A 26,678-nucleotide genomic window follows, 5' to 3' on the forward strand; every position below is an offset into this window, starting at 1 on the left:
GTCTGAAGGTAGATAAGTCACTTGGACTGAAAGAGGTGGCTGAAGAGACCATGGGGGCATTAGTTATAATCTTTCAAGAATCATTAGATTCTGGAATGGTTCCAGAAGACTGGAAAATCCCAGGGAGAGAGGCAGAAGAAAGGAAACAATAGGCCAGTTAGTTTGATCTCAGTGGTTGGGAAGATGTTGGAGTTGTTTATTAAGGATGAGGTCTCAGGGTACTTAGAGCAACATGATTAAATAGTTCGTAGTCAGCTAGCAAAAATCATACCTGACAAATCTGTTGAAATTCTTTGAAGAAATAACAAGCAGGATAGACAAAGGAGTATCGGTTGATGTTGTGTACTTGGATTTTCAGAAGGCCTTTGACAAGGTGCCACACGAGGCTGCTTATGAGCCCATGATATTACAGGAAAGATTCTAGCATGGATAAAGCATTGGCTGATTGGCAGGAGGCAAAGAGTGGGAATAGAAAGATCCTTTTCTAGCATTCCACAGGGGTCTATGTTGAGACCATTTTTTTTTATGTTATGTTTCAATGATTTGCTTGATGGTGTTGTTGCAAAGTTTGCCGATAACATGAAGATAGGTGGAGGGGCAGGTAATGTTGAGGAAGCAGAGAGACTACAGAAGGACTTAGATCAGGAGAATGGGCAAAGAAGTGGCTGATGGAATAGTGTCAAGAACTGCATGGTCATGCACTTTGAAGAAATGAAAGGGCTGATTATTTTCTAAATGGAGAAAAATTACAAAAAACTCAGGTGCAATGGGACTTGGGAGTCCCTGTGCAGGATTTCCTGAAGGCTAATTTGCAGGCTGAGTCTGTGGTGAGGAAGCCAAATGCGATGTTAGCATTCATTTCAAGAGGACTAGAATATAAAATTAAGGATGTAATGTTGAGACTTTATAAAGCACTGGTGAGTCTTCACTTGGAGTACTGTAAGCAGTTTTGGACCCCTTATCTACTAAAGGATGCGCTGAAACTGGAGAGGGTTCAAAGGAGGTTCACAAAAATGATTCCAAGATTGATTGGCTTGCCACATGCAGAGCGTTTGATGGCTCTGGGCCTATATTCACTAGAATTCAGAAGAATGAGGGGTGACCTCATTGAAAGCTATCGAATGGTGAATGGCCTTAACAGAGTGGATGCGGAGAGGATGTTTCCTATGGTGGGAGAGTCTAAGACCAAAGCCGACAGCCTCCGAACAGAGGGACATCTTTTAGAAAGGAAATGAGGAGGAATTTCTCTGGCCAGAGTGTGACAAATCTGTGGAATTTTTTTGCCACAGGCAGCTAAGGAGGCCAAGTCTTTATGTATACTTAAAGCAGAGGTTGATGATTCTTGATTGGTCAGGGTATGAAGGGATACAGGAAGAAGGGAGGAGTTTGGGGCTGAGAGGAAAATTGGATCAAACATGTTTAATTGGCAGAGCAGACTCGATGGGCCAAATGACCTAATTCTGCTCTTACATCTCAAGGTCTAAAAGAAAATAAGTAATATTCTTAAGTTAATGCTGCTTATTACCCTTAAGCAAATTGTAAAACAAGCAATAATCGGAAATAGCAGAGTCCTATCTCAGTCTTAAGCGAGCAGAAAAATTTGCATCTTGTTAATTCTAAAATGAGATAGATAAATATATTTCAAATTGTACACCCTAGAGGTCTATTTATTTACTTATTTAGAGATGCAGCATGGAACAAGCCCTTCTGGCTCAATGAGCTGCACCACCCAGCAACCTGCATATTTAACCCTAGCCTAATCTCAGAACAATTTAACATGACCAATTTACCTAATAACCGGTATCTTTGGACTGTGGGAGGAAACCAGAACTCTCAGAACAAACCCACATGGTCACAAGGTGAACATACAAACTCCTTACTGATGCGCCAGAATTAAATTTTGACTCCCAGAACTATAATAATGTTGCACTAACTGCTAAACTCCCAAGACACCCATATATTTTAGTTTCAAATAACTGAATCAGACTTGTTTTACAGCAATGGATGAGCAAGGAAAGAGTATTGTAATAAACATTAAAACCATATATGGAATCTGTGAGAAATAAAAATAGCACCACAGTTCATGCAGTAGTACAAATTCAATTTGAACTTTTCCATTAAGCAGTGACTTACATAGTAGGAACTATGGATGCCCTCAGCATTGATGATGCCTGTTTTTAAAGAAATTGAATTGTTAAAATAGATTGGTTTAATTATAATTGAATCAATTGATACATGCAGTATTATAGGATGAACTTGGAAAAATTATCAGCCAATACCCAAATGCAAGAGCTTTATGAATAATGGTAATTTTGGCATTTCATTAGTGAACCCAAACATTTTTTCATACAGATTACATGCATTGCACTTAATGACGAGCAAGATAAGGCATATCCAAAGCTTCATGCTATATATTGTTTGTAAGTAGCTCAAGAAAATTAGCACACCAGCATAAAATCATGTTAAGTTAAGAAATACAGGCCAAATAGTTTCATCAAAGGAATTAACAGAAAATATTCTTAAGTGTAAGAATTTGTGAGGGAGATGGACTGCCATATAAAACTTGCCTGAAATTAACTCTGAATTAAATGTTTTCCTCTTCACATATGCAGATAGAAAAATTGAATAAATTCCCTACAAAAACCCTATCGTGCTGCATATGGTCCAAGTTAATTCTAACAAGTATATCGATTTAATTTTAATTAGTAAGACTTCCAATGGTTTGTAATTATAGAGGAATCTGTTTTAAAGATCACTGCTACTAGGTGTCATTAACAACATTACTGAAGAGTGGGGACTTTCACTAAGTATTAAACAAATGCAAACTTGCTTCTGCCAATGCAGAACTCAAAAATAATAATCCATTAAAAGTTCCTTATTCAACAAATCCAAACCAAAACCTGCATTTTGTCAACCATTTAGCCCAATCAGTACTAATGAACCTAGAGTATGACTTAATTTCATTTGGTGTTTCTAGATTTAGGAAAAATTAAACAAGATAATGACACTACTTTTTCACTTACAGTATTGCAACAGGAATAAGAAACTGAATGGCCATTCATTAGTTAACTGTTGTAATCCATTGTTACTTTCAGCCACATTTTCTGACAATCACGTTAAAATTTGAGTTCCTAAGATCTATTGATTATTTTAATTAGATCCTGCTTAATTTTAGTTAAGCTTCTCAGAACACCTGGAGGGCAGTACGTAATTATTTCAACTTTATATTTATAATATACTGTGTACATGGCAAAAAAACATATAATTAGATAGAAATTAAAAAAAGATAGAACAGGAACAGATACTCTGAAGTCTAGAAAGAAATTTAGAAACTCACAGATCCTTCACTGTTACAAGGACTCTTAATGTAAACATCCTTTTTTGGATAGATAATCAGACAACAAATAGAAAACATTCACATAAGTTAGAAAATCTGAAAAATAACCTTTAAATGCTATTAATATATTAAACCAAATAAAACATGTAGATGTAGCCCTTTAGCTTCCACCAACCACAGGATATGATTAAACTGAAAAGCTATACGTGAAAATGTTGAGAGCAAATGGATGAAGTTTAAATGCAAACAAAATCATTAAAACTGTAATTACATATATAGTTGAAAGCAAATTTTTAAATATTCAATATATTAAAAAGTCCAATATAACAAATGTAAATGTTATTGATATTTAATCTGCCATCAAGATAACTAAGGCAACAAATATAAGATTTGATAGTAAATTCACAGTAAATAACATCATAATAGCTATTATGACATCTGACAAATAGAAAATAAAATTTGTAAAAGAGAGACTAAAGGTAAAACTATACAATGAGATCCTTTGTTAACATACAATTGCTTTATATGAACAAGAAAATTAATCTTGCACCTATAACATACCAAAGTACTTTGCAGAAGCACCATCAATCAAAATCTGATGCCAGGCCAAACTGGAAGGTAAAACTGGGTAAAAACTGGGTAAAATAACCAAGACAATAGCTCTATGCAGATGTTTCAATTGCCTCACTTGCTGAGTTCCTCCAGCAGTTTGTATGAAATGTTTATTTTCAATTGATGTCTTTAAATAAGAGGTATAAAGAGGAAGAAAGATTTAGAAAAGAAATTCTGGAGCTTATGGTTTTGGATACTGAAGACATGGTGTGAATAATGCAGAATTAAATTCAGGAGTTACAGAGATGTGAATGAGCCAAGTCAATGAATCTGGGATAGGAACTAGTTTTTTTAATGACAATGCTTAGCTAGTAACAGCACAGTCAGTCACTACAAAAGTAATGGATAAATCAAACTTAACAGACACGTAGTTTTCGCTTAGAGGGTGAACATAGCTTAGAAGGTTGACCAACAGAAAGTGGACAAGTTTCATGGCTACCACTTCTAGCCCCGGTACTTTGCTGAAAATCTTCAAGGGAAATCACTATTTTACCTACATTACATGGCATAGTGCCACAGACTATGCTCAGAAGCACACTTACTTTCATTAAGGCAGGTATGCATGTTTATAGTCTTGGTGGAGGGGGTGGTTGCATCAAACTAACAACTTGAATGGCATTGGAATGCCAGGGGATTGAGTCATTATTTCCACATATTAACAAAATAGGGTTAAATAGGGAAAAATAGGAAAACCTGAAAACACTACTCTTGATTTAATTATTCATGAGACAATTTCCTCATATATCACAGACTTCCTGATATATTTCAGGTGATCTAATATTAGATGTCCCTGACATAAAGAACCAGGGATAAAGTACCTTTTTAAGACTTATATTTTGTTTGTTTTGTTTTTAATTTATTGACATGATACAGATTTTGCAGGAAAAATTATTCCTCATGCATACTTCCCCTCTAGAGCTAGTAAATTTTCTTTAACTATTGATTACATAGTTTATCTAAAAGGTGTTAGAGGGTATATGGTGACCAATAACACATAGGTAGAAACAAATATGGACATCAAATTACCCTGTAGGGTCATACAGCATGGAAACATGTCCTTTGGCCCAATCTGTCTTTGACAAGCAAGATGCCTACCAAAGCTAGTCCTATGTTTTGCCCTTAACCCTCTAAACTTTCTCTGATCAATGTAGACATCTAAATGTATTTTAAGTGTTCTAATTATTCTTCCACTACTACATCCTGAGAGATTGTTCCTTATATCCAACACCATTTTAAGTTTTGAATCTTCCCTCTTTCACTTTAAACCTATGCCCTCTAGCTTTAAGCTCACCTATCTTGTGAAAAAGACTGTGATCATTCACTTTACTTACACTCTTCCTGATTTATTATGCAGCAAAAACAATCTCAGCCTATCCAGTCTTATCTCAATCTGTCCAGTCGACATTACATCCTTCCTGTAGCTTGGTGAGCAGAACAGCACACAATATTCCACATGCAGTCACAGCAACATCATGCACAGGTGTAACATGATGTTCCAACTGATGAATTCAAGCTTGCCATATATTTTCTTCACTATTCTGTCTACTTGTGTCACTGTTTTCAGGGAACTCTGTATTTGTACTCTTGGTCTCCCTGTACTATAGCAATCCCCCGGGCTCTGACAAATAGTTGTGCAAATTCTGTCCTGGTTTACCTTCCCAAAATGCAAAACTTCACATGTGCCATAGTTAAGTGCCATCAGCCTTTCTTTTCCTGCAGTACATGAATGAACTGTTTTAATTAATTATAATTATTAATGATTAATAATTATTATTAATCATTAATAATTGTTGATAATAATTAGTTAGTTGTTAATTATAGTCAAACACCTTCATGATCATTGTTACTAGTAACAGACTTATATTGAAAAATTAAAAAACAAACAAGTTATTATGATGCGACTTAACCATATTCTATGATTTACTAGTTCAATTGGACTGTTATTTAATTGCTGGTTTAGTAACAGAGACAATTGAGGTATAAATTATTTTTTGATCACAAGTGATAATGGCTACCTATTATAGGCAATAGACAGTAGGCGCAGGAGTAGGCCATTTGACTCTTCTAGCCAGCACCACCATTCACTGTGATCATAGCTGATCATACACAATCAGTACCCCGTTCCTGCCCTCTCCTCATCTCCCTTGACCCCACTATCTATAAGAGCTCTATCTAACTCTCTCTTGAATGCATCCAGAGACTTGGCCTCCACTGCCTTCTCGGGCAGAGCATTCCACATATCCACCACTCTCTGGGTGAAAAAGTTTTTCCGCATCTCTGTTCCAAATGGCCTACCCCTTATTCTTATTCTGTGGCCTCTAGTTCTGGACTCACCCATCAGCGGGAACATGCTTCCTGCCTCCAGTGTGTCCAGTCCCTTAATAATCTTATATGTTTCAATCAGATCCCCTTCTCATCCTTCTAAATTCCAGCGTATACAAGCCCAGTCGCTCCAATCTTTCAACATATGATAGTCCTGCCATTCCGGGAATTAACCTTGTGAACCTACGCTGCACTCCCTCAATAGCAAGAATGTCCTTCCTCAAATCTGGAGGCCAAAACTGTACACAGTACTCCAGGTGGGGTCTCACCAGGGCCCTGTACAGCTGCAGAAGGACCTCTTTACTCCTATACTCAATTCCTCTTATTATAAAGGCCAGCATGCCATTAGCTTTCTTCACTGCCTGCTGTACCTGCATGCTTGCTTTCATTGACTGATGTACAAGAACACTTAGATCTCGTTGTACTTCCCTTTTCCTAACTTGACTCCATTTAGATAGTAATCTGCCTTCCTGTTCTTGCCACCAAAGTAGATAACCTCACATTTATCCACATTAAACTGCATCTGCCATACATTTGCCCACTCACCCAACCTGTCCAAGTCACTCTTCATTCTCATATCATCCTCCTGACATCCTACTGTAATCTAATATAATCTAATATTTGAATTTCATTAAAGATAATTCAACTGATAAGAGGAGTACAAAGAGACAGCTGATAATATCCAGTCTCTGATCTGTTCTTAGCATCAGTTGTGATGCAAAACTCCTAGATGCTCACATTCATAAATTAAACATGTGGCGTTGTAGACAGTGCAAAAGGTTATGAAAAATTAGAGGGGAATCTTGATCAGCTTGGTGTGTGGGCTGAGGATTGGCAAATGGCTTTCAATTCAGATAAATGTAAGGTATTGAATTTTGAGAGCTCAAATCAAGGTACAGCATAGTAGATGATAGGGCCCCAGGAAACACTGTGTAACAGATGACCTAAGAATGTCAATGCACAGTTGTCACATCACAAATAGATAGGGTGGTGAAGAAAGCATTTGACATGCTGGCCTTCATCAGTCAGAGCACTGAGTATAGGAGTTTGGAAGCTACTTTGCAGTTATACAAGAACACACATTGGAGTACCATGTACAGGTTTTGTCACCTTATAACAAGAAAGATGCTAGTGAACCAGAAAGACCACAGGATGTTGCCTGAGTTACAAGGAGTTACAAGGAGTGGTTGCATATACTAGGACTTTATTCCATGGAATTTAGGAGATTAAGGGTGACCTGATAGAGGTGTACAAGATTATGAGAGGCAATAGACAGGGCAAAAGCAAGGTTTTCTCTCCCCAAAGAGAGAGTGGTGAAAAAAACCCAGCATATGTTTAAGATCAGAGGTGAGAGATTCGAAAAGGACATCAGGGGCAGTTTCTCCATGCAAAGGGTAATGTGGACTGAATTGCCAGAAACAGTGGTGGAGGAAGGCATCATTTAAAAATCATCTAGATAAGTAAATCGATAGTAGAGGCTTAGAGGATCATGGACCAAACACAGGGAGATGGGACTAGTTCACTGGGCAACAATGTTCACAAGGACAAGCAGGAATGAAGGGTCTGTTTCCGTGCTGTAGGACTTTACAAAATGAACCCAGTATTTGAAAACAAGCAGAATAATTACATATAATTACTCACAATTCAGGAATATTTCAGAATTATTTCACTAGATTAGGAAAAAAAATTTCAATGTTTTGTACTCACTGTGCCTGGCCTTGTGAAGTCAATACTTTGGGCCATGTTTTGTCTCATTTGTTTGCTGAACAATCGAACACATACACTCTGAAGGTACTCTGGGGTGATCTATGAACAAGAAACAGAAATGTAAATATGTTAAGTGCTGTTCTGTTTTCTCACTGCTTTTACCTTTTTTGCATGTTCAATGTAGATCAAAGGATGCCTCAGCTAAGAAGTCAGGCGTAGTTGTTTGCTATTAGGTCAAGTGTTATGACGTATAACATTAACTAAACTGATTTGCCTTCAGCACTGACATGTTTGCTTCAAGAGATAACTAGTCCTTATGACTATCTTGAATTCCTTTTAAAATACTTCCTTCTAAAGATTTTAAAAGTTATCCCCAAATGTCTAAAAGTGACATTTTATTCATAAACATAGTTAAAATCGATCATTGGGGCATTCTATTGCAACCAAACTTTCAATGAGAACATAAATTAACAATTTTAATATAAATATTAAATAGATGGCTTTGCTAGTTACTCTTATGCATTTTTGTATACATTTTGGCAGTCAAGAATTAAATAGCAGCAAATACCTAGCAAATGATTCTTACATTTTTAATGATACTCAAATCCTTTTTGTTTTGAATTCACTATCAAAGTAAAACTACACTTCTAATTTGACCATTTACTTCCTAATTCATGGCTGCACCTAAGCAATAATATTGAATGATCCATGGGAGATTTGAAGTGAAATTATCTACAGTATGTCAGTAATATTTAAATTGGCAGTAGAATTGGGAAAATATGATGTACAAAGGCACCTGGGCATCTTCATACACAAGTACGTGAAAGCAAACAGTAGAGGTGCAGCTTGCAATTATAAAGGCAAATAGTTTATTGGCCTTAGTTGCAGGATGTTTTGAACACAGGGAGAAGGATAATTCTCTATCATTATAGAGATCATACCAGGAGCATTGTATATTGTGTTGGCCTTCCTACCTAAGGAAACTTTGATGCAATTGGAGTGAAGGTTTACCTGATTGAGTCTTGGGAATGGCAAGACAGTCATACGAGAAGAAATCAGTTAGATTCGGCTTGAATTCACTGGAGTTTAGAAGAATGAGGATTTCATTTTAATGTTCAAAATTCTGATAGTACTGGACAGACTGGATGAGGATAAAATGTCCTCTGCTGGCTGGGGGATCCTAGAACTTGATGTCACAGTCTTGAGATAATCCCTCACCCACATCTCCTCCACTTTCTAGACATTTGCGTGTCGCCTTTAACAGAGATGGAATTCCTTGTCTTCAGCGATAACCCATGAGATTGCACATCAAACACATCATTCTCCACAACTCACCATCTTCAATAGAATCCTACCACACCTTGATTGACCTCCCCCCAACTCCCTGCTTCCACAGGGACAGCTATCTCCATGATTCCCTTGTCCATATCCCCTCCTGGCATTTATCTAAGCAAGCAGAAGAGCTACTGCATATATTCATTCATCTCCTTGCCTGCCACCAGTCAGGGCCCCAAACAGCCTGTCAAGGTGAGGGAACACTTCATCTCTGAGCCAATCAGAGTCATCTACTGTATCATCCCCTTGTGGCCTCCTCTACATCGGAGAGACCCGATGTAGATTGGGGGACTACTTTGTCAAGTGCCTTTACTTTGTCCACAACAAACAGGATTTCCTGGTGGCCAACCAATTTAAATTCAATTCCATTCCCCTTCCAACATGCCAGTCCATGGCCTTCTCTATTGCCATGATGAGGTGACTCTCTAGGTTGGAGGAACAACATCTCATATTCCATCTGAGTAGCCTCCAACATGATGGCATGAACATTAGCTTCTCTTCCCCTTCCCTCTTCTTCAATTCCCCAACCTAGTCCCCCTTTTACCTCTTTTCCTCATCTGCTTATCACCTTCCTCTGATGCCCCATCTCCTTCCCTTTCTCCCAAGGTGCACTTTCCTCTCTCATCAGATTCCTTCTCATTCAGTCCTTTACTTTTTCTTCCTATCACCTCCCAACTGCTCACTTCATTCCCCCTTCCCCCTATTTGGCTTCACCTATCACCTTCTAGCATGTACTGCTTCTCCCCCCCTCCCCCCCCACTTCTTACTCTGGCTTCTTCCTCTCTCCTTTCTAGTCCTGATAAAGGGTTTCACTCCAAAATATTGACTTTATTTCCTTTCCATAGATGGGCCTGACCTGCAGTTCCTCCAGCAATTTTTGCGTGTTACTCTGAGTTTTCAGCCTCAGGAGAATCTCTTTGTGGTTAAGTCTAAGGACAGAGATGAAGAAAAATTTCTACACTCAGAGAATGATAAACCCAAGAGATTCTCAACCACACAACATTATGGAGGATATATCACTTAATGTAAGTAAGGAGAATATACCTTTCTAGAATGAAGAGGTGTCAAGTTTTATGGGAATATGTAATTGAGAGATAGTTAGATGGCACTTAATGACCAAAACACTCTTGTTATGTGAACTGAAAGGTTACTGCTGAATTTACATTAAAATAAATTTTGTATGAACTATTCACATAAAAATCAATTACATACATGAGACACTTTGAGCAAGATCATAAAAATCATACACCACAGATTATTCACTGATATTTTTAGAGCACTGTTGTTCAAATTTTAAAATATTTTTGCAATCACAAAATGATACATCAAAAGTATCAACCAATTAATTGATAAACATCTCACCATTTTCCCATTTACTGTAGCTTCTAAGGAATCAACTAGTTCTGCAGTGACTCCAATCAGGTTATGGTAATCCGCTTGTAACTTGTTGTATCTTTTCATGTATGTTGCTGCTTTCTGCTGGGTCTCTGTTAACTGTTGCTGGAGTTGATGCACCAATTCTGCTATTGTAATGTCAACAGAATTATTTTTAATCAGTTCTTGTTTATAAATGAAATGAATTCTTTTCATGCAGACATTTTCAATAAAAAGCTGCTCCAAGTCCAAACATTGAACTTGCTTCAGTCAATATAAGACTATAAGACATAGGAGCAGAATTAGGCCATATGGCCCATCGAGTCTGCTCCGCCATTCCATCATGGCTGATCCTTTTTTTTAAATCTCTTCCTCAACCCCAGTTTCTGGTCTTCTCCCCATTACCTCTGATGCCATGATCAATCAAGAACCTATCAATCTCTGCCTTAAGTACACCCAACGACTTGGCCTCCAAAGTTGCATGTGTCAACAAATTCCATAAATTCACCACCCTTTGGTTAAAGAAATTTCTCCACATCTGTTTTGAAAGGGTGTCCCTCCATCCTGAGGCTGTGCCCTCTTGTCCCAGACTCTCCCACTATAAGAAACATCCTTTCCACATCTACTCTGTCTGGGCCTTTCAACATTTGAAAGGTTTCAATGAGATCCTCCCAACATCCTTCTGAATTCAAGCGAGTACAGAACCACAGCCATCAAACGTTCCTTGTATGATAACCCTTTCATTCCTGGAATCATCCTTGTTAACCTCCTCTGGACTCTCTCCAATGCCAGCACATCTTTTCTAAGATGAGGGGCCCAAAACTATTCACATTACTCAAGGTGAGACCTCACCAGTGCCTTATAAAGCCTCAGCATCACATCCATGCTTTTGTATTCTAGACCTCTTGAAATGAATGCGAACATGGCATTTGCCTTCCTCACCACCGACTCAACCTGACAGTTAACCTTCAGGGTGTTCTGCACAAGGATTCCCAAGTCCCTTTGCATCTCAGATTTTTGGATTTCCTCCCCGTTTAAAAAATAGTCCACACATTTGTTTCTAATATGAAAATACATGACCATGCATTTTCCAAGTGTATTTGATTTGCCACTTTCTTGCCCATTCTCCTAATCTTTCTAAGTCCTTCTGCAACCTATTTGTTTCCTCAACACTACCTGCCCCTCCACCAATCTCTGTATCATCTGCAAACTTTGCAACAAAGCCATCTATTCCATCATATAAATCATTTACATACAGCATAAAAAGAAGTGGTCTTAACATTGACCCCTGCGGAACACCAGTAGTCACTGACAGCCAACCAGAAAAGGATTATTTTATTCCCACTTGCCGTTTCCTACCAATCAGCCAATGCTCTGACCATGTTAGTAACTTCCCTGTAATACCATGGGTTCTTAACTTGCTAAGCGGCCTCATGTGTGGCACCTTGTCAAATTCTGAAAGTCCAAGTATACAACATCCACTGCATCCCCTTTATCTATCCTATTTGTAATCTCCTCAAAGAATTCCAACAAGTTTGTCAGGCAGGATTTTCCCTGAAGGAAACCATACTGACTTTGTACTATCTTGTCCTGTGTCACCAAGAACTCCATAACCTCATCCTTAACAATAGACTCCAATCTCTTCCCAACCAGGCTACCTGGTCTATAATTTCCTTTCTCCTTTCTTAAAGAGTGGAGTAACATTTGCAATTTTCCAGTCTTCTGGCATCATGCCAGGGTCCAATGATTTTTGAAAGATTATTTCGAATGCTACCATAATCTCTAACACTACCTCTTTCAGAACCCTAGGGTGTAGTTCATCCGGTCTTTCAGCTTTTTGAGCACCTTCTCTCTTGTAACAGTAAGTACACCCACTTCTCTTCCTTCACACACTAAAATATCAGGCATATTGCTAGTATCTTCCACAGTGAAGACTGACGCAACATACTCATTTAGTTCATCAGCCGTCTCCTTGCCCCTAAATATTATTTCTACTGCCTCATTTTCTAGCAGTCCTATATCCACTCTCATTTCCCTTTTATTTTTAACTTACTTGAAAAAACTTCTACTATCTACTTTGATATTATTTGCTAGATTGCTTTCACATTTCATCTTTTCCCTTGTCATGAAATTTTTAGTTGCTCTCTGTAGGTTTTTAAAAACTTCCCAAACCTCTATCCTCCCAATAACTTTTGCTTTGTTGTATGCCCTTTCTTTTGCTTTTACAATAGCTCTGACTTCCCTCGTTAGCCACAGTTGTACTGTTGTACATTTCAGTATTTCTTCATTTTTGGTATACACATGTCCTGCACCTTCCTCATTTTTCCTAGAAACACATGCTATTGCTGCTCTGCTGATATCCCTGCCAGCATCTGCTTCCAATTTATTTTGGCCAACTCCTCTCTCATACCACCGTAATTTCCCTTACTCCACTGAAATACTGCTACATCACACTTTACTTTCTCCCTATCAAATTTCAAGTTGAACACAAACATATTGTGATCACTGCTTCCTTATGTTCTTTTACCTTAGGCTCCCTAATCACCTCCGGTTCATAACATAACACCCAATCCAGTTTAGCTGATCCCCAAGTGGGCTCATTGACAAACTGATTTAAAAAGCCATCTCGCAGGCATTCAACAAACTCACTCTCTTGAGATCCATTACCAATCTGATTTTCCCAATTGATCCTGCATGCTTCTATCATTTGTGCATTTATACTAAGTATTTCAGTCCTTAGGCACCATCCTGGAAGATGATTACCAAGGCCTCTGTAATTTGGTCCAGTCTCTCAGCAACTAGGATGCATTCTACGTGGACAAGGGTAATTTTCTGAAACACAGTACAGTCATAACATGGAAGGAGGCTATTGATCTTAAAAAAACCCACACTGGATCTAAGCAATGTACCCAGTCCCTTTCTCAGGCCTCCCCCTAAAAACCCTACAAATTCTTTCCTTTAAGATAGTTATTCAGCACTTGTTGAATGTTACAATTGAATCTGCCTCCACTGTGATTCCTCAAATCCCAACCATTCCACATGAAACAGTTTTCTTATGTCATTTTGATTGTTAATTTCAAGGCCAGTGTTTGCTGATAGTGTCTTGCCAGGTTACACGACAGGATGCCATGTGATTTTTTTTGATCATTTCCTCACTCTACCGATTTTTTTTTAACTATGCATTTACTTCCAAAAGTTTTTCTGTTTGTTTACCCTTTTTAGATATCTGACCTCAAATTTATATTGTATTTTCCCATTCTCACTAAAGTATAATGCTTGGTATTTCTCAACATTAAATTTCATCTGCCATTCTACCTGCCTGTTTATATTTCCTTGAAATATGCCATTAATCTCCTCACAGGTCACTATGCCTGTAGATTTTATTAGCTGCAAATTTACACTAGTACAGGGTAGTACACCAAAGTTGAGAAAAGCAGTGGTCCCAATAATAATTACTTTATCCACTTTAAGTTCAATGACTATCTCATCCATAATTACATCTTCTGACAGTCAACACAGTGACTGTCACTTCAGCGACGCATGGTTAGCCTAACGCTCTAATGTCACTACACTCATGACGGTGCAGCTAGGCATAACTCAGAAGCCATCAATAAAATTACTGATGACACAATCTCCGATAATGAGGAGGAGGCATACAAGAGTGAGCTAGATTAGCTGGTTGAGTGGTACCTTGCACTCAGTGTCAGTAAAACCAAGGAATTGATTGTGGACTTCAGGAAAGGGAAATCACAAGTATTCTTCATTAAGGGGTCAGCAGTAGAAAAGGTGAGCAGCTTCAAGTGCCTGCTGGATATCAACATCTCAGAAGATATATCCTGGGCCTAACATATTGATGCAATTATCAAGAAAGCAGGCTAGCAGCTATACTTCATTAGGAATTTGAGAAGACTTGATATCTCACCAAAGTCTCTCGCAAATTTCTACAGATGTACCATGGAGGCCATTCTGACTGATTACATCACCATCTGGCAGGGAGGTACCAATGCATTGGATTGGAAAATGCTACAGAGGGTTGCAGACTCAACAAGCTCCATCATGGCACCAGCCTCCCCACCATCATCTTAAAAATGTGATGTCTCAAGAAGGCGGCATCTGTCATGAAGGGCACTTACCATCCAGGACATGCTCTCTGATCATTACTACCATCAGGGAGGAGGTAGAGGAGCCTGAAGATGCACACTCAATGTTTTAGGAACAGCTTCTTCCCTTCTGACATCAGATTCCTGTCTGCTCTGGGAACTCAGGGACACTATCTCACTATTTCAGATTCAGACGCATTTATTTATCGCATGCAGATTGAACATACAGTGAAATATGTTGTTTACATTAACAACCAACACAACCTAAGGCAAGTGTCACCACAAATTCTAATGCCAACATAGCATTAGAACAGCACAAGCAACAACAGCACAGCAAGAAGACAAACTTTTATCCTCCTTCCCACCCACTCACACAAACAGACAGTCCTCCAGCCCCCGCCTCTGACTCACAACCATCAGGCTCTGACTTCCCCAGCAGACTTGCAGTTCCAGGGCTTTGTCCATCGGGCTTCAACTTGTAGACATCCTATCGACCTTCTATTTTGCATCATTTAAAATTATTTTTACTGTATGTATCTAACTCTTATGTATTGAACTGCCGCTAAGTAACAAATTTCACGACATATGTCAATGATCATAAACCTGATTCTGATTCTTCCATGGTAAAGCCTAATGTGAAATATTCATTTAGTACATCAGTCATGCCTTGGCCTCCATGAATGGATTTCCTGGTTATCCTCAGAAAGCTCCTCTTTTCTCTTAAAATCCTTTTTTGCTTCACCTTTAGAATATTTTTAGACACACTTTTATGTTTCCTGCCAAATCTTTTCTCATGCTCTCTTTCTCTCTCATTATCTCTTTTACTTCCTCTCTGAACTTTCTATGATAGATTTAGTTTTATTTGTGGTAAGATTTTAACAAACAGTGTGGGTGCAAGATGAAAATGTGGTTGAGGATTGTTAGGCTAATTGTCTAGTGTAAGCTGCCCATAGTGTTACAGAGGGATATAATCCGTGAAGAGCTGAAGGAAAGATAGGGTGAATAAGAATATGCTAAGTGATAAGAAAATATGAAAAACTGTCAGAGCCACAGATACAAGTTGCTGGAGAAACTCAGCAAGTCCAGGAACATCTATGGAAATGAATAAACAGTCAACATTTTGGGCCAAGGCCCTTCATCAAGACAGGAAAGGAAGGGGGAAGAAACCAGAATAATTAGGTGGGAGAGGAGAAATACAAGCTAGCAGGTGATATGTGACGCCAGGTGGGTGGGGGAGAGGGGGAGATAAGGAAAAAAGCTGAGATGTGATGGAAAAGCCAAAGGGCTGAGGTGGAAAAAGTAGAGGGCTGAAGAAGGAGAGAAGAGTGGACAGTGAGCAAAAAGGGAGGAGGAGGAGCACTAGGGGAGATGATAGTCAGATGAAAGGCCTTTCATCAAGAGAAACCCCATTCTTTGAAGGAGGACATATCTGATATACTGAAAAGGGAAGAATCATCCTGGAAACAAATGCAGTGGAGACAAAGGAACTAAGAAAATGGAATGGCATTTTTACAGCTGACAGGTGGGAAGAGGTATAGTCAAGATAGCCATGGGAGTCAAGAGGTTTATAAAATATATCGGTAGTCAAATTGTCTCCAAATATGGAGACAGAGAAATTGAAAAAAAAGAGAGAGGGGTGTCAAAAATGGACTAAGTGAATTTAATCAATGGTAGAGGAAGGGAAACTCCATTCTTGATTCGATGGTGGAGCAAGGGAAACACCAAAACTCCCTTCCTCCACCACTGATGCTCCCCTCAACTGCATTTCCCAGACATCCACCCTCACCCTATCTTCCCACTGCCCTACAGGGATAGAGTTCCTCATGTCCTCAACTTCCATCCCACGAGCCTCCACATCTAACACATCTTTGCAAATTCTTCCATCTTCAACGAGACCCTATGACCAAACACAACTTTACCTCCCTCCAGATTCTGCTTTCCAAAGGAATTCTCCCTCTGTAATTCCTTTGTCCATTTATCACTCCCCACCAATCTCCCTCCTGGCATTTATCCCTGCAAGCAGAAGTACTACACTTGCCCAGTCACCTCCTCCCTCACCTCTATTCAGAGCTCCAAACAGTCCTTCCAAGTGAAGCAACACTTCACCTACAACTATGTTAGGTTCGTCTACTGTGGACTTGGCCTCCACTACATTAGTGAAACCACACGTACATTAGGGAACAGCTTTGTCGAGCACCTTCACTCCATTTGCTGAAAGCAGGATTTCTTGGTCGCCATAAATTTTAGTTCCAATTCCCATTCATATTCCAATATTTCTGCGCCTGGCCTCCTTTACTGCCACGAGGAGGCCACTCTCAGTTTGGAGGAGAAATCCTCATCTGTGTAGCCTCCAACCTAATGCACCAATATTGATTTCTCCAAATTTTGGTATTTTCTCCCCCCTCACTTCTCTATTCTTCAGTTCTCCACTCTGGTCCCCCTCCTACCACTTCTCTTCTCCTCACCTACCTAACAACACCCTCTGCTGTCCCTTCTCCTTCCTTTTCTCCCAATGTTCACCCCACCTCTCCTTTCAGATTCCTAAGTCTCCAGCCCTTTACCTTTTCCACTTATCACATCCCAGCTTCTTACTTCATTCCCACTCCCCCAACCCAGCTTCACCTACCACCCTCTAGCTTATACTCCATCCTCTCCCCAACCTTATTCTGGCTCCTTCCCACTTCATTTTGAGTCAGAAGGGTTTTGGCCTGAAATGTCAACTGTTCATTTATTTCTATAGATGCTGCCTAACCTTCTGAGTTCCTCGAGTATTTTGTGTGAGTTGCTTTGGATTTCATCTACAGCATCTCGTGTTTATGAAAATTTGTCATGTTTTTTGCTGTTTATTTTTATAATCTCAGCCAACTCAGGGTCTCTAGTGTTCATTTCTCTCCTCCCCACCCCCATGGGAATGTACATATTTCCCCATCAAAAAATCCCTAAATGGACACAAACCAAAAAAGAGTTTTCTTTCAATTTAATAAAGCAAATATAGACATTAAGGATAGTAACTTGTTTGCTATATTGAACTGCAGCCTAGATTGTGAAACCTCTTGGTGACGATGACAGACAATTCCCAAATAACAAACTCTCAAGCATAACTGTAACTTGCCACTAAGAATCATGTCATGGGCATGCTATATTAGGTCATTATTCTACTTCTTTATTTTGTCCCCAGCTTTATGAACTGAAGTCCTTATGTAAAACTTACAAAATTCAGCACACACTGATAATGTACAATACATAAGACATAAGGCCTGTTTTTATCAACACCTCTCCAACAATTTCAAGACACCAAGATTGAATGAGGAAAGATGGGAAGATGGTAAATTGGGTCATTAACATCAACATAAACTGGTCGGACCAGTTACTCAATTTATACAATGGAATACTATGTAACACAAAAAGATGAGCACTGTCAGTGAATAATTTTGTTTTCAGAATTTTTTTATACCACTGGACTTTCAAAAGACAGTAGTATTTAGTACCATTACTCACAAATAAGTGGACAAGTGGACAAGCAGCTGAAAATATCGAAAATCATCTGAAAATTGTAGTAAATTGTCAAATGTTTAAATTTTCACCTCAATAAAGGATTAAAAGGTTTCTGTAATGTCTGGATGATTACAAGTTCACTATTTTTTGTGTGAAAATAATGAATAACAATCTTAAAAGTCACAAATTAAATTGAATGGCATTACCTTTGTACTCGTGTCCGTTTTCTTTCTTTGAAAGATAGGTCAAGGATAATTACTTTTAAGTTCAGCAAACACAACTTTTATAGAAATTGTAAATAAATTAACAACCTCCATATCCTGCTAGTACCCCAAGTTTTAACATCAAAGGCTTCATGGGCTGAATGAATGGATATCAATGAGGCAGATAAACTATAAGATTAAAAAAAAAGAGAGGGGATAAAAAGAATAGAAGAGTATTGTTTTAAATGGTAAGAGACTGAATGATGTTGGTGTTCAGAAGGATATGGGCATAAGTGAACATGTTGTTACACCATGCTATTAGGAAGCCATATGGATTATACTGCAAGAGGATTTGAGTATCTGGAAAACTGTACATTTCTGGTCTTCCAACCTAAGAAAGAATATACTTGAGATAAAGAGTGCAACAGAGATTCATTAGATTAGATTCCAGATCAACAGAATTATCCTTCACTTGTGTCATTCACTGTCTCTTGACCTCCATTCTAGAACAGGCATTTCTTTTGTTTTCTTCATCTCTCTGTCACTTATTCGAATTTATACAAAATGAGATATTCTGTCATACCCATCTCATAGGCAATTAGACTTTCTTCAAGTAAGAAGGCTGAGACTAATCACAAACAGTAACAACAGAAAAATACAGCAGCCAAATAATTAATAAATTAACTTGTTCATTTGTCCATCTGTTGGTTCTTTTACCTTCTTTGAAAAAGGACTATATATCCATTACCATTGTCAGGCTCTGCTACTCTCTCTGCAAGTGCTGTCGGAGTATTTTCATTATTGTCTGCTTTCATTTTAAACCATCAGTATTTGCAGCATTCTATCTTTCCATTATACACATCCTCTCCCCACTGCTTACACTCCAAATATTTACTAATTTACTCTCACTAACTTGTTTGATATTTTTGAGGCAGTGATGAAGATGATTGATAAAGGTAGAGCTAAGGAAGTTATCTTCATGGATTTTAGTAAGGTGTTGATCAAGGTCCCTCATGGGAGGGTCATGGGAGTCACAGTGAATATGCCATATTCATTCAGAATTGGCTTGCCCATAGAAGACAGAGGGTAATGACAGTGGGACTTATTCTGGCTAGAGGTCTGTGACCAGAGGTGTTTTGCAGAGAACTGGACTGGGACCACTGCTGTTGGTGGTCCATATAAATGAACTGGATGAAAATGTCGATGGATGGGCTAGTAGCTTGCAGATGATATATAGATTGGTGATGACTTAGCACAGTTGCAAATATGGGTGGAGAAATAGCAGATATGTGTCTAATCTGGGCAAATGTGAAAAGACAATGCAGTATTAATGGCAAGACTTTGAACATTGTTGATGTGCAGAAGGATAGTGGGTCCAAGTCCATAAGTGGCTACACAGACTGATGAGGTGGTAAAGAAGGCATGTGGCATGCTTGCTTTAATAAGTTGAGGAGTGGAGTTCAAAGATTAGAAAGGTATGTTGCAGCTTTATAAAGCTTTAGTTAGGCCACATATGGAGTATTGCATTCAGTTCTGGTCACCCCCATTATAGAAAGGATGTTGCGGCTTTGAAGAGGATGCAGAAGAAGTTTGTCAGGATGCTGCCTGCATCAGTGGGCATGAGCTATAAAGAAAAATTGGACAATATGAATTTGCTTTGTCTGGTGTAGTAGAATCTGAGGGAAGATTTTATAGAGACTCATGGTTGGTAAAGATGGAGTTTTTCACTGGCATTGAAACGTCTTATACCAGAGAGTATGAATTTAAGGCAATTGGGGTCAGTTCAAAGGAGATATTTACAGAATGATGGGTGGCTGAAATACACTGCCTAGGGTAGTGGTGGAGGCAAATATGATACTAGAGTCATTCAAAAGGGTCTTAGATAGCCACACGAAAGGCTCTTAGATAGGTGCACGAAATATAAAGATATGCACATTGTGTAGGCAAAATGGACAAGTTTGGTTAGGCATTTGATTGCTAATTTAGTGAGTTTGGCAGAAGATTGTGGGCTAAAGGGCCTGTTCTTGTGCTGCATTATTCTAATGCCTGCCTTTGGAAGACTAAATCTCAGTCATAAAAGATAAAAATTTTCCAAGGAGATTAAGATATTTTTAAAAAGGATACAAATATAGACAGCAGCCTTGGGGCACTGGGGACATTTAAACTTGCAGACAAAAATTTTTGCAATTTTATCTTCAAATCAGGGATCCAAGAATCCTGAAAAGCAAAGTGAAATTAAAAGAACCATTATAAGAAAATAAGTGCAAGACAAAAATAGCCATTATTCCTGAAGCTTTTCAAGGTAGAAGTTAAAAAATAATCCTGGAAATCCACAATTTATGAGTGCTGGAACAGCTTAATTTGGCATTAATTGCTAGAAGTATAATATCCCTTATTTTGTGTCCTTACATTAGCAGAATAGGCTCTGTCTAGAGGTGATAGAAAGCGATATTCAGATATCAAATGTTAACTTTTGACAGTAATAAATAAGCTCATTATTTACTGCTAATCTTAAAATTAGACAAATTTGCTATACTACCTTATAATAATTAACAAATGAAGCAAGAGCATAGTTGCTCAATTTTGGGAGATGGAGAAATGTGTTACAGAAACATAAGAATTATATGTGTCATCAGGAATACATTTTTCATCATTCACCAGACAAAAAACTGTGCCAATATTTTTCATATCCTCTTAGAATATGCGAATCAATAGCAATGTTCATTGTGCCAGCTTCACAAGGACAGTTCGTGGTCATTGTTCTAAATCAATTTGATCATGAAAATAATCCCACTGCGTTGTTTTGTGCCAACACGTAACTAAATTCTTAGTCAATTTTGGTAGTATGTTTTTACAATAGGGCCACCTTCCTAATTAGTACATTAGCCATTCAGTCTTGACAATTTAGATTTGATTGTTTTATTGTTTTCTCCAGGATCCCCTAAACATAAGTGGTTGTTAGTTTTACTATGAATTCTAAAAGTTACAAGATTTCACTCTGTAGGATAGCTGCACTGGAAAGAACAGTGCAGCACAATATTTATTCGGGATTGCCACCCAATGCCAAGTACTGATGACAGATTTGATTCTTGGAGAAGCTAATAGAGAGAAAAAAACCCTGAAATACTTGGTTTAAATAATGGAAGAATTGATACCTTAGCATCTATGTAATCTAACCTATTTGGACAGCAGAATGTTATTCTGAACCTTAGCGATGCAAGGCGCAAAGGGACAAAGAACCTTTATCTGGTGAAAAACTATATGATACAGGAAGTTACAAACTACAGTAGTAGCAGGCATTTGCTGCACAACAGCAGAAATACTACAATACATTTGCTCATTTTAACAGCGCTTGTCACTATCTCTGCATTTCTCCAAAACCTTACAGTCCTTTCAAAATGTAGTCATTGCTCTAATGTATTGAAGGGCAGCAAATCCCTACAAACAACAATGGGCCAATGATCAGATAATCTATATTTTTCATCACTAATCAATTAATAAATTTTGGCCAGGACCCCAAGCACATCTACACTCGGCTCCCTGAATGCTGTTTTTATTTGATACCTTGAGAGAATAGATGAAGCTTTTTTTTAAAGAGTCTCAACTGAAGAGAGTACCTCTTGCATTTCTACTATCAGCTTAAATTTTTAGTTTGTAAATTTTAATTCTGCAGCTGAACTTGAATTCACAGATTTTAAATTCAAATGTAACAATAAAGCCAAATGAACCAAAACTGTCAAATGTTTCTTCCAAACTGCGCAAGGGCAGCTATATTGTGGAGAAGCAAAGGCTGAATAACATTAAGCCCCATATGACTGGAAGATCCACCATTCCCTTGGTCAGGCAAGGACAGACAGTGCCTCGCCCAGTGACTCAGTTGGTGTCAGGCAAACTGGAACCTGCTCATGACTGGAACATGGCTGTTGACTGTGACAAAAGGCTAATATTTCTCTCAGAAATAGCCAGTACCACCTCAGATCTGATCTGGTCTTGTGATCCAGCAGTCTGAAGGTTGTAGTAATCTCAGAGCTCACAGTGCCCTGGGAAAATACAGTCTATGAGATGTATGAGCGGAAACATGTAAGATACACTGAGCTGCCCACAGATGCTAAGCAGCATGGATGGAAGGTCCAGATTTTCCCGGTAGAGGTTGGCTACAGAGGATTTGTAGCTATTTCCATAGTCAGATTGCTGAAGGGATTGGGAGTCCAAGGCCAGTGCCAGCGGCAAGCTATAAAAAGACTTTCGGAGATAATGGGTGTGGCAGATGTGACAGTTTAACCTTCAAATCATCAACTCTTACACGATAGCAAGAGTGGGCATAGCAAAAAGACACCAGATGGTAAGGCTCTTTCACATCAGCAAGGTCTCTCCCAAGCAGAAATTTCACAGCAGACAAGTTTTAAGATGTGCTATCCAAGCTCTTTGACAAAGCTCAAAGAAACGGGCAAGGAGGAAGACCAAAAACCAGTAGTCGGCCACAGACACGAGTGCAGCAGACACGAGAAACATCAATCTGATGTCCCTTCTAAATTGGAAGAAGTCTAGCACTGCTATCAATTCTGAACTTACAGAAACCACTGGAATCCAGGTACACCCCTCTAGAGTCTAGGGATGTCTCGACAGAAGAGGTCTTCATGGAAGATTGGCTGCTAAAAGCCATTTCTCCAAAGTGGAAACAAATCCAAGAGACTCACTTATACACAAAAACACAAGGATTGAGGTGCTGAAAAATGGCAGCAAATTTGAAATTTTTGGCTCAAACAGGAGGCAGTTTGTCTCTAGAACAGCTGAAGAGCGCTACATGGATGAGTGTCTATAGCCAACAGTGAAGCACAACCGAGGTTCCCTGCAGGTTTAGGGCTGCATTTCTGCAAAGAGAGTTGGTGATTTGATGAAAATTAATGGAATCCTCAATGCTGAGAAGTAGCAAATTTTCATCCATCACACAATACCATCAGAGAGGTGTCTGATTGGTCCTAACTTCATTCTGCAGCAGGACAATGTCCCCAAACACACGGACAAGGTCAGAAAGGACTATCTTCAGCGCAAAGAAGAACAAGGAGTTCTACTACAGATGGTATAGCCTCCACTAATGCTTGACTTCAACATCATCGATGCTGTCTGGGATTACCTGGAGAAACAGAAGCCAGCAAGACAGCCAAAGTCTGCAGAAGAACTGTGGCAAGTTCTCTAACGTGCTTAGATCAATGAACAAGCCGATTTTCTCATAAAACTGCATGACAATGTACCCAAGAGAATTGATGCAGTTTTAAAAGCAAAGGGCAGTTTCACTAAATATTGATTTAGTTTAGTTTTTTTTTACTGTTTACTGCTTTTGATAGTAATTTTTTTGTTATTTGGTAACTTCTTATTTCTTCACTTTTGAAAGCATCTTTGCCTTGCAGAATTTGTTTTACATGTGTCTAGGACTTTTGCACAGTACTGTATGTATCTGTCCAAAGGGATAATAAAACTAAAGAGCAAATTAATCCTTTTGCTCCCCCCACTTTCTACTTCACAACTGACCTTGGAAGAACTCCTGGGCTTAAATATTATTCTTAGCAGTTATAAGACCTTTAGTTCTGAATGAGAAGGATGAAAGTTCAAAAGACATGATCAATATTATTCCCTTAAGAATGAATATTTTAATGTGCCACTGATAGAATTTTAAATGATTTTTTAAAGATGTAATCATTTTCTGATTTAGAGGCATTGCAAGCAAGGCCAACATTTACTGCACGCAATGTTTCTTGCAAAGGTGATAGTGAACCACCCCCTTGAACTGCTGAGGTCTGATAAAGATACTTCCACAGTGCTGTTCAGTAGGGATTTTGAGGATTTAAACACAAGCACACTGAAATACGAATGGTATATTTCTAATCAGCAAGGTGAACTAACTTGGAGGGGAGTTGCCTAATGCTCTCATCATTTTTGGTGGCAAAGGCTAATGGTTTGAGAAGAGTTGTTAGAGTACACGGGGGTAACTGCACTGTGTTTTGTAAACAGTGCAATAACACACAGTGTGAGTGGGGTACAAAGCTGTCAGAGTGGCACTCACCCATACAAGTGGATAGAGTTCAACCACACCTCTGAATTGTGCCTTGTGGATGATGGAAAAGCCAGCTTCAGTTTACTAGCATTGGAAAGGAAGTATAAGAACCTAAAGACCCACATTCAACATTCAAGGAAAAGCTTCTTCCCTTCTACAATCAGATTTTCGAACAGTCCATGAACACAACCTCAATACTCATCTTTTTGCACTGTTTATTTTTGAAACTTACAGTAGTTTTTAATGTCTTGTTCTGTACTACTGGTGCAAAACAACAAACTTTACAACATTTGTCAGTGATAACAAACCTGATTCTGATTCAGTTTGGTCCATGTTTACACCAATGTTCTGCTAAGATTGGTAAAACATTAAATGGGCATTGGCAAATAGCTTGGTTGTAAATAACTGCTATTTGGTAGCACAATTCATCATAACTTCCATCACTTTACAGATGATTGAGATTAGGCTGATGACATGACAAATTCTAGAATTGGACCACTGCTTTTTTGTGAACAGGCAGATTTTCACATTATCAAGTTGATATAACTGTGCTGGTAGAGCTTGGCAAGGGAGCAGGTACTCCTGGTCTTTAGTAATACAATTGGGAAGTTGCTTGGGCCGATAATCACTATCTCAAGTGCTCTCATCAGTCTGCTCATTCCTTTTCTTTCTTTTCCAATCTTTTTATTATCATTATTAATATCAACATAATAAGATTAATACATAGATAATGGGATTACAAACATACAAATTTAAACTGAACATGAAAGGATACATAAGCAATAGTTACAATATAAATGAGTCTTCCCAAATCATGGATGATACAAGTAACATATAAACAAAGGAAAACTAGGTATATCATAATATATATTTTAAAAAAACATAAAATAATTTATGCTGGAAAAACTAATCTAACAACCTAATAACTAATAAGGAAAAAAAAAGAAAAAAGAAAAAAAGGAGAAAAAAATATAGATTAAAAAAAATGAGCTATTTATAATATCTAATAAAAATTCAAAATCATCAGTGTCGTCAACTCCGATCCTCTCAACATATGTAAAATCAAAAATGGAAAATCAAATAGGCTTGGAACAGGATCACATTACATCATATGAAAATATTGAATAAATGGTCTCCATATCTTTTCAAATTTAATAGAAGGGTCAAATACAACACTTCTAATTTTTTCTAAATTTAGACTTAACATAGTTTGAGAAAACCAATGAAATACGGTAGGAGGATTAATTTCTTTCCAATTCAACAAAATAGATCTTCCAGCCATTAATGTAAGAAATGCAATCATTCGACAAGCAGAAGAAGATAAATGGACTGAGTCCATCATCGGTAAACCAAAAATTGCAGTAATAGGATGAGGTTGTAAATCAATGTTCAATACTGTGGAAATATGTCTGTCCAATATTTTTTCAAAAGCGGACATGACCAAAAGATATGAGTTAAAGACACTAGCTCAGAATGACATGTCACAAATAGGATTTATATAGGAATAAAAATGAGCCAATTTATCCTTAGACATATGAGCCCTATGCACAACTTTAAACTGAATTAATGAACGTTTAGCAGTTATAGATGATAAATTGACCAATTGAAGGATTTTATCCCAATTCTCAATAGGGATAGTAAGGTTAAGTTCTCTTTCCCATTCATTTTTAATCTTACAGAAGGGCTCTGAACGTATTTTCATAATTATATTGTAGAGTTTTGATATTACACCTTTCTGTGAGGAATTAGTTCTAACAAATTCTCCAAAATACCCGAAGACTCAAGACTTGGAAAGGTAGGAAGTTCAGTATTTAAAAAATTCCTAATCTGTAAATATCTAAAAAAAATGAAATCTCGGCAAATTATATTTAATAGATAATTGTTCAAAAGACATAAAACAATTATCCAAAAATAAATCGGAAAATCGTAGTAATCCTTTAGTCTTCCAAGCTGAATAAGCTTGGTCTATAATAGAAGGATAAAAAAAGAAATTGGATACAATAGGAATATTTAAAACAAACCAAAAAATCAACCCAAAAAACAACCCAAAAAATTTCTGAAATTGAAACCATATACATAAAGAATGTTTAACTATCGATTGTCAATTCGTTTCTGCAATTCAGAAAGAGCAAAGGGAAGAG

General features: G+C 38.1%; 1 protein-coding gene across 8 annotated transcripts in view; it reads right to left on the reverse strand.

Moving 5' to 3' along the window:
• The window catches only part of LOC132378379 (lisH domain-containing protein ARMC9), a 116,341-nt gene that overhangs the window by 69,597 nt on the left and 20,066 nt on the right, over positions 1 to 26,678 (reverse strand). For 3 of the 8 annotated variants that reach the window (XM_059945272.1, XM_059945255.1, XM_059945263.1), the window contains exons 6-11: positions 20,610 to 20,702; positions 18,489 to 18,513; positions 10,676 to 10,836; positions 7,979 to 8,077; positions 3,338 to 3,376; positions 2,134 to 2,171 (exon numbers count right to left, since the gene is read on the reverse strand). In XM_059945272.1, the coding sequence (XP_059801255.1) occupies positions 2,134 to 2,171; positions 3,338 to 3,376; positions 7,979 to 8,077; positions 10,676 to 10,836; positions 18,489 to 18,513; positions 20,610 to 20,702 (455 nt within the window). The remainder of the gene's footprint in view (positions 1 to 2,133; positions 2,172 to 3,337; positions 3,377 to 7,978; positions 8,078 to 10,675; positions 10,837 to 18,488; positions 18,514 to 20,609; positions 20,703 to 26,678) is intronic. The other 5 variants (XM_059945298.1, XM_059945281.1, XM_059945305.1 and 2 more) reach the window with 3 other exon arrangements.

This window comes from Hypanus sabinus, chromosome 2 (assembly GCF_030144855.1).
Source record: "Hypanus sabinus isolate sHypSab1 chromosome 2, sHypSab1.hap1, whole genome shotgun sequence".
Classification (NCBI taxonomy): domain Eukaryota; kingdom Metazoa; phylum Chordata; class Chondrichthyes; order Myliobatiformes; family Dasyatidae; genus Hypanus; species Hypanus sabinus.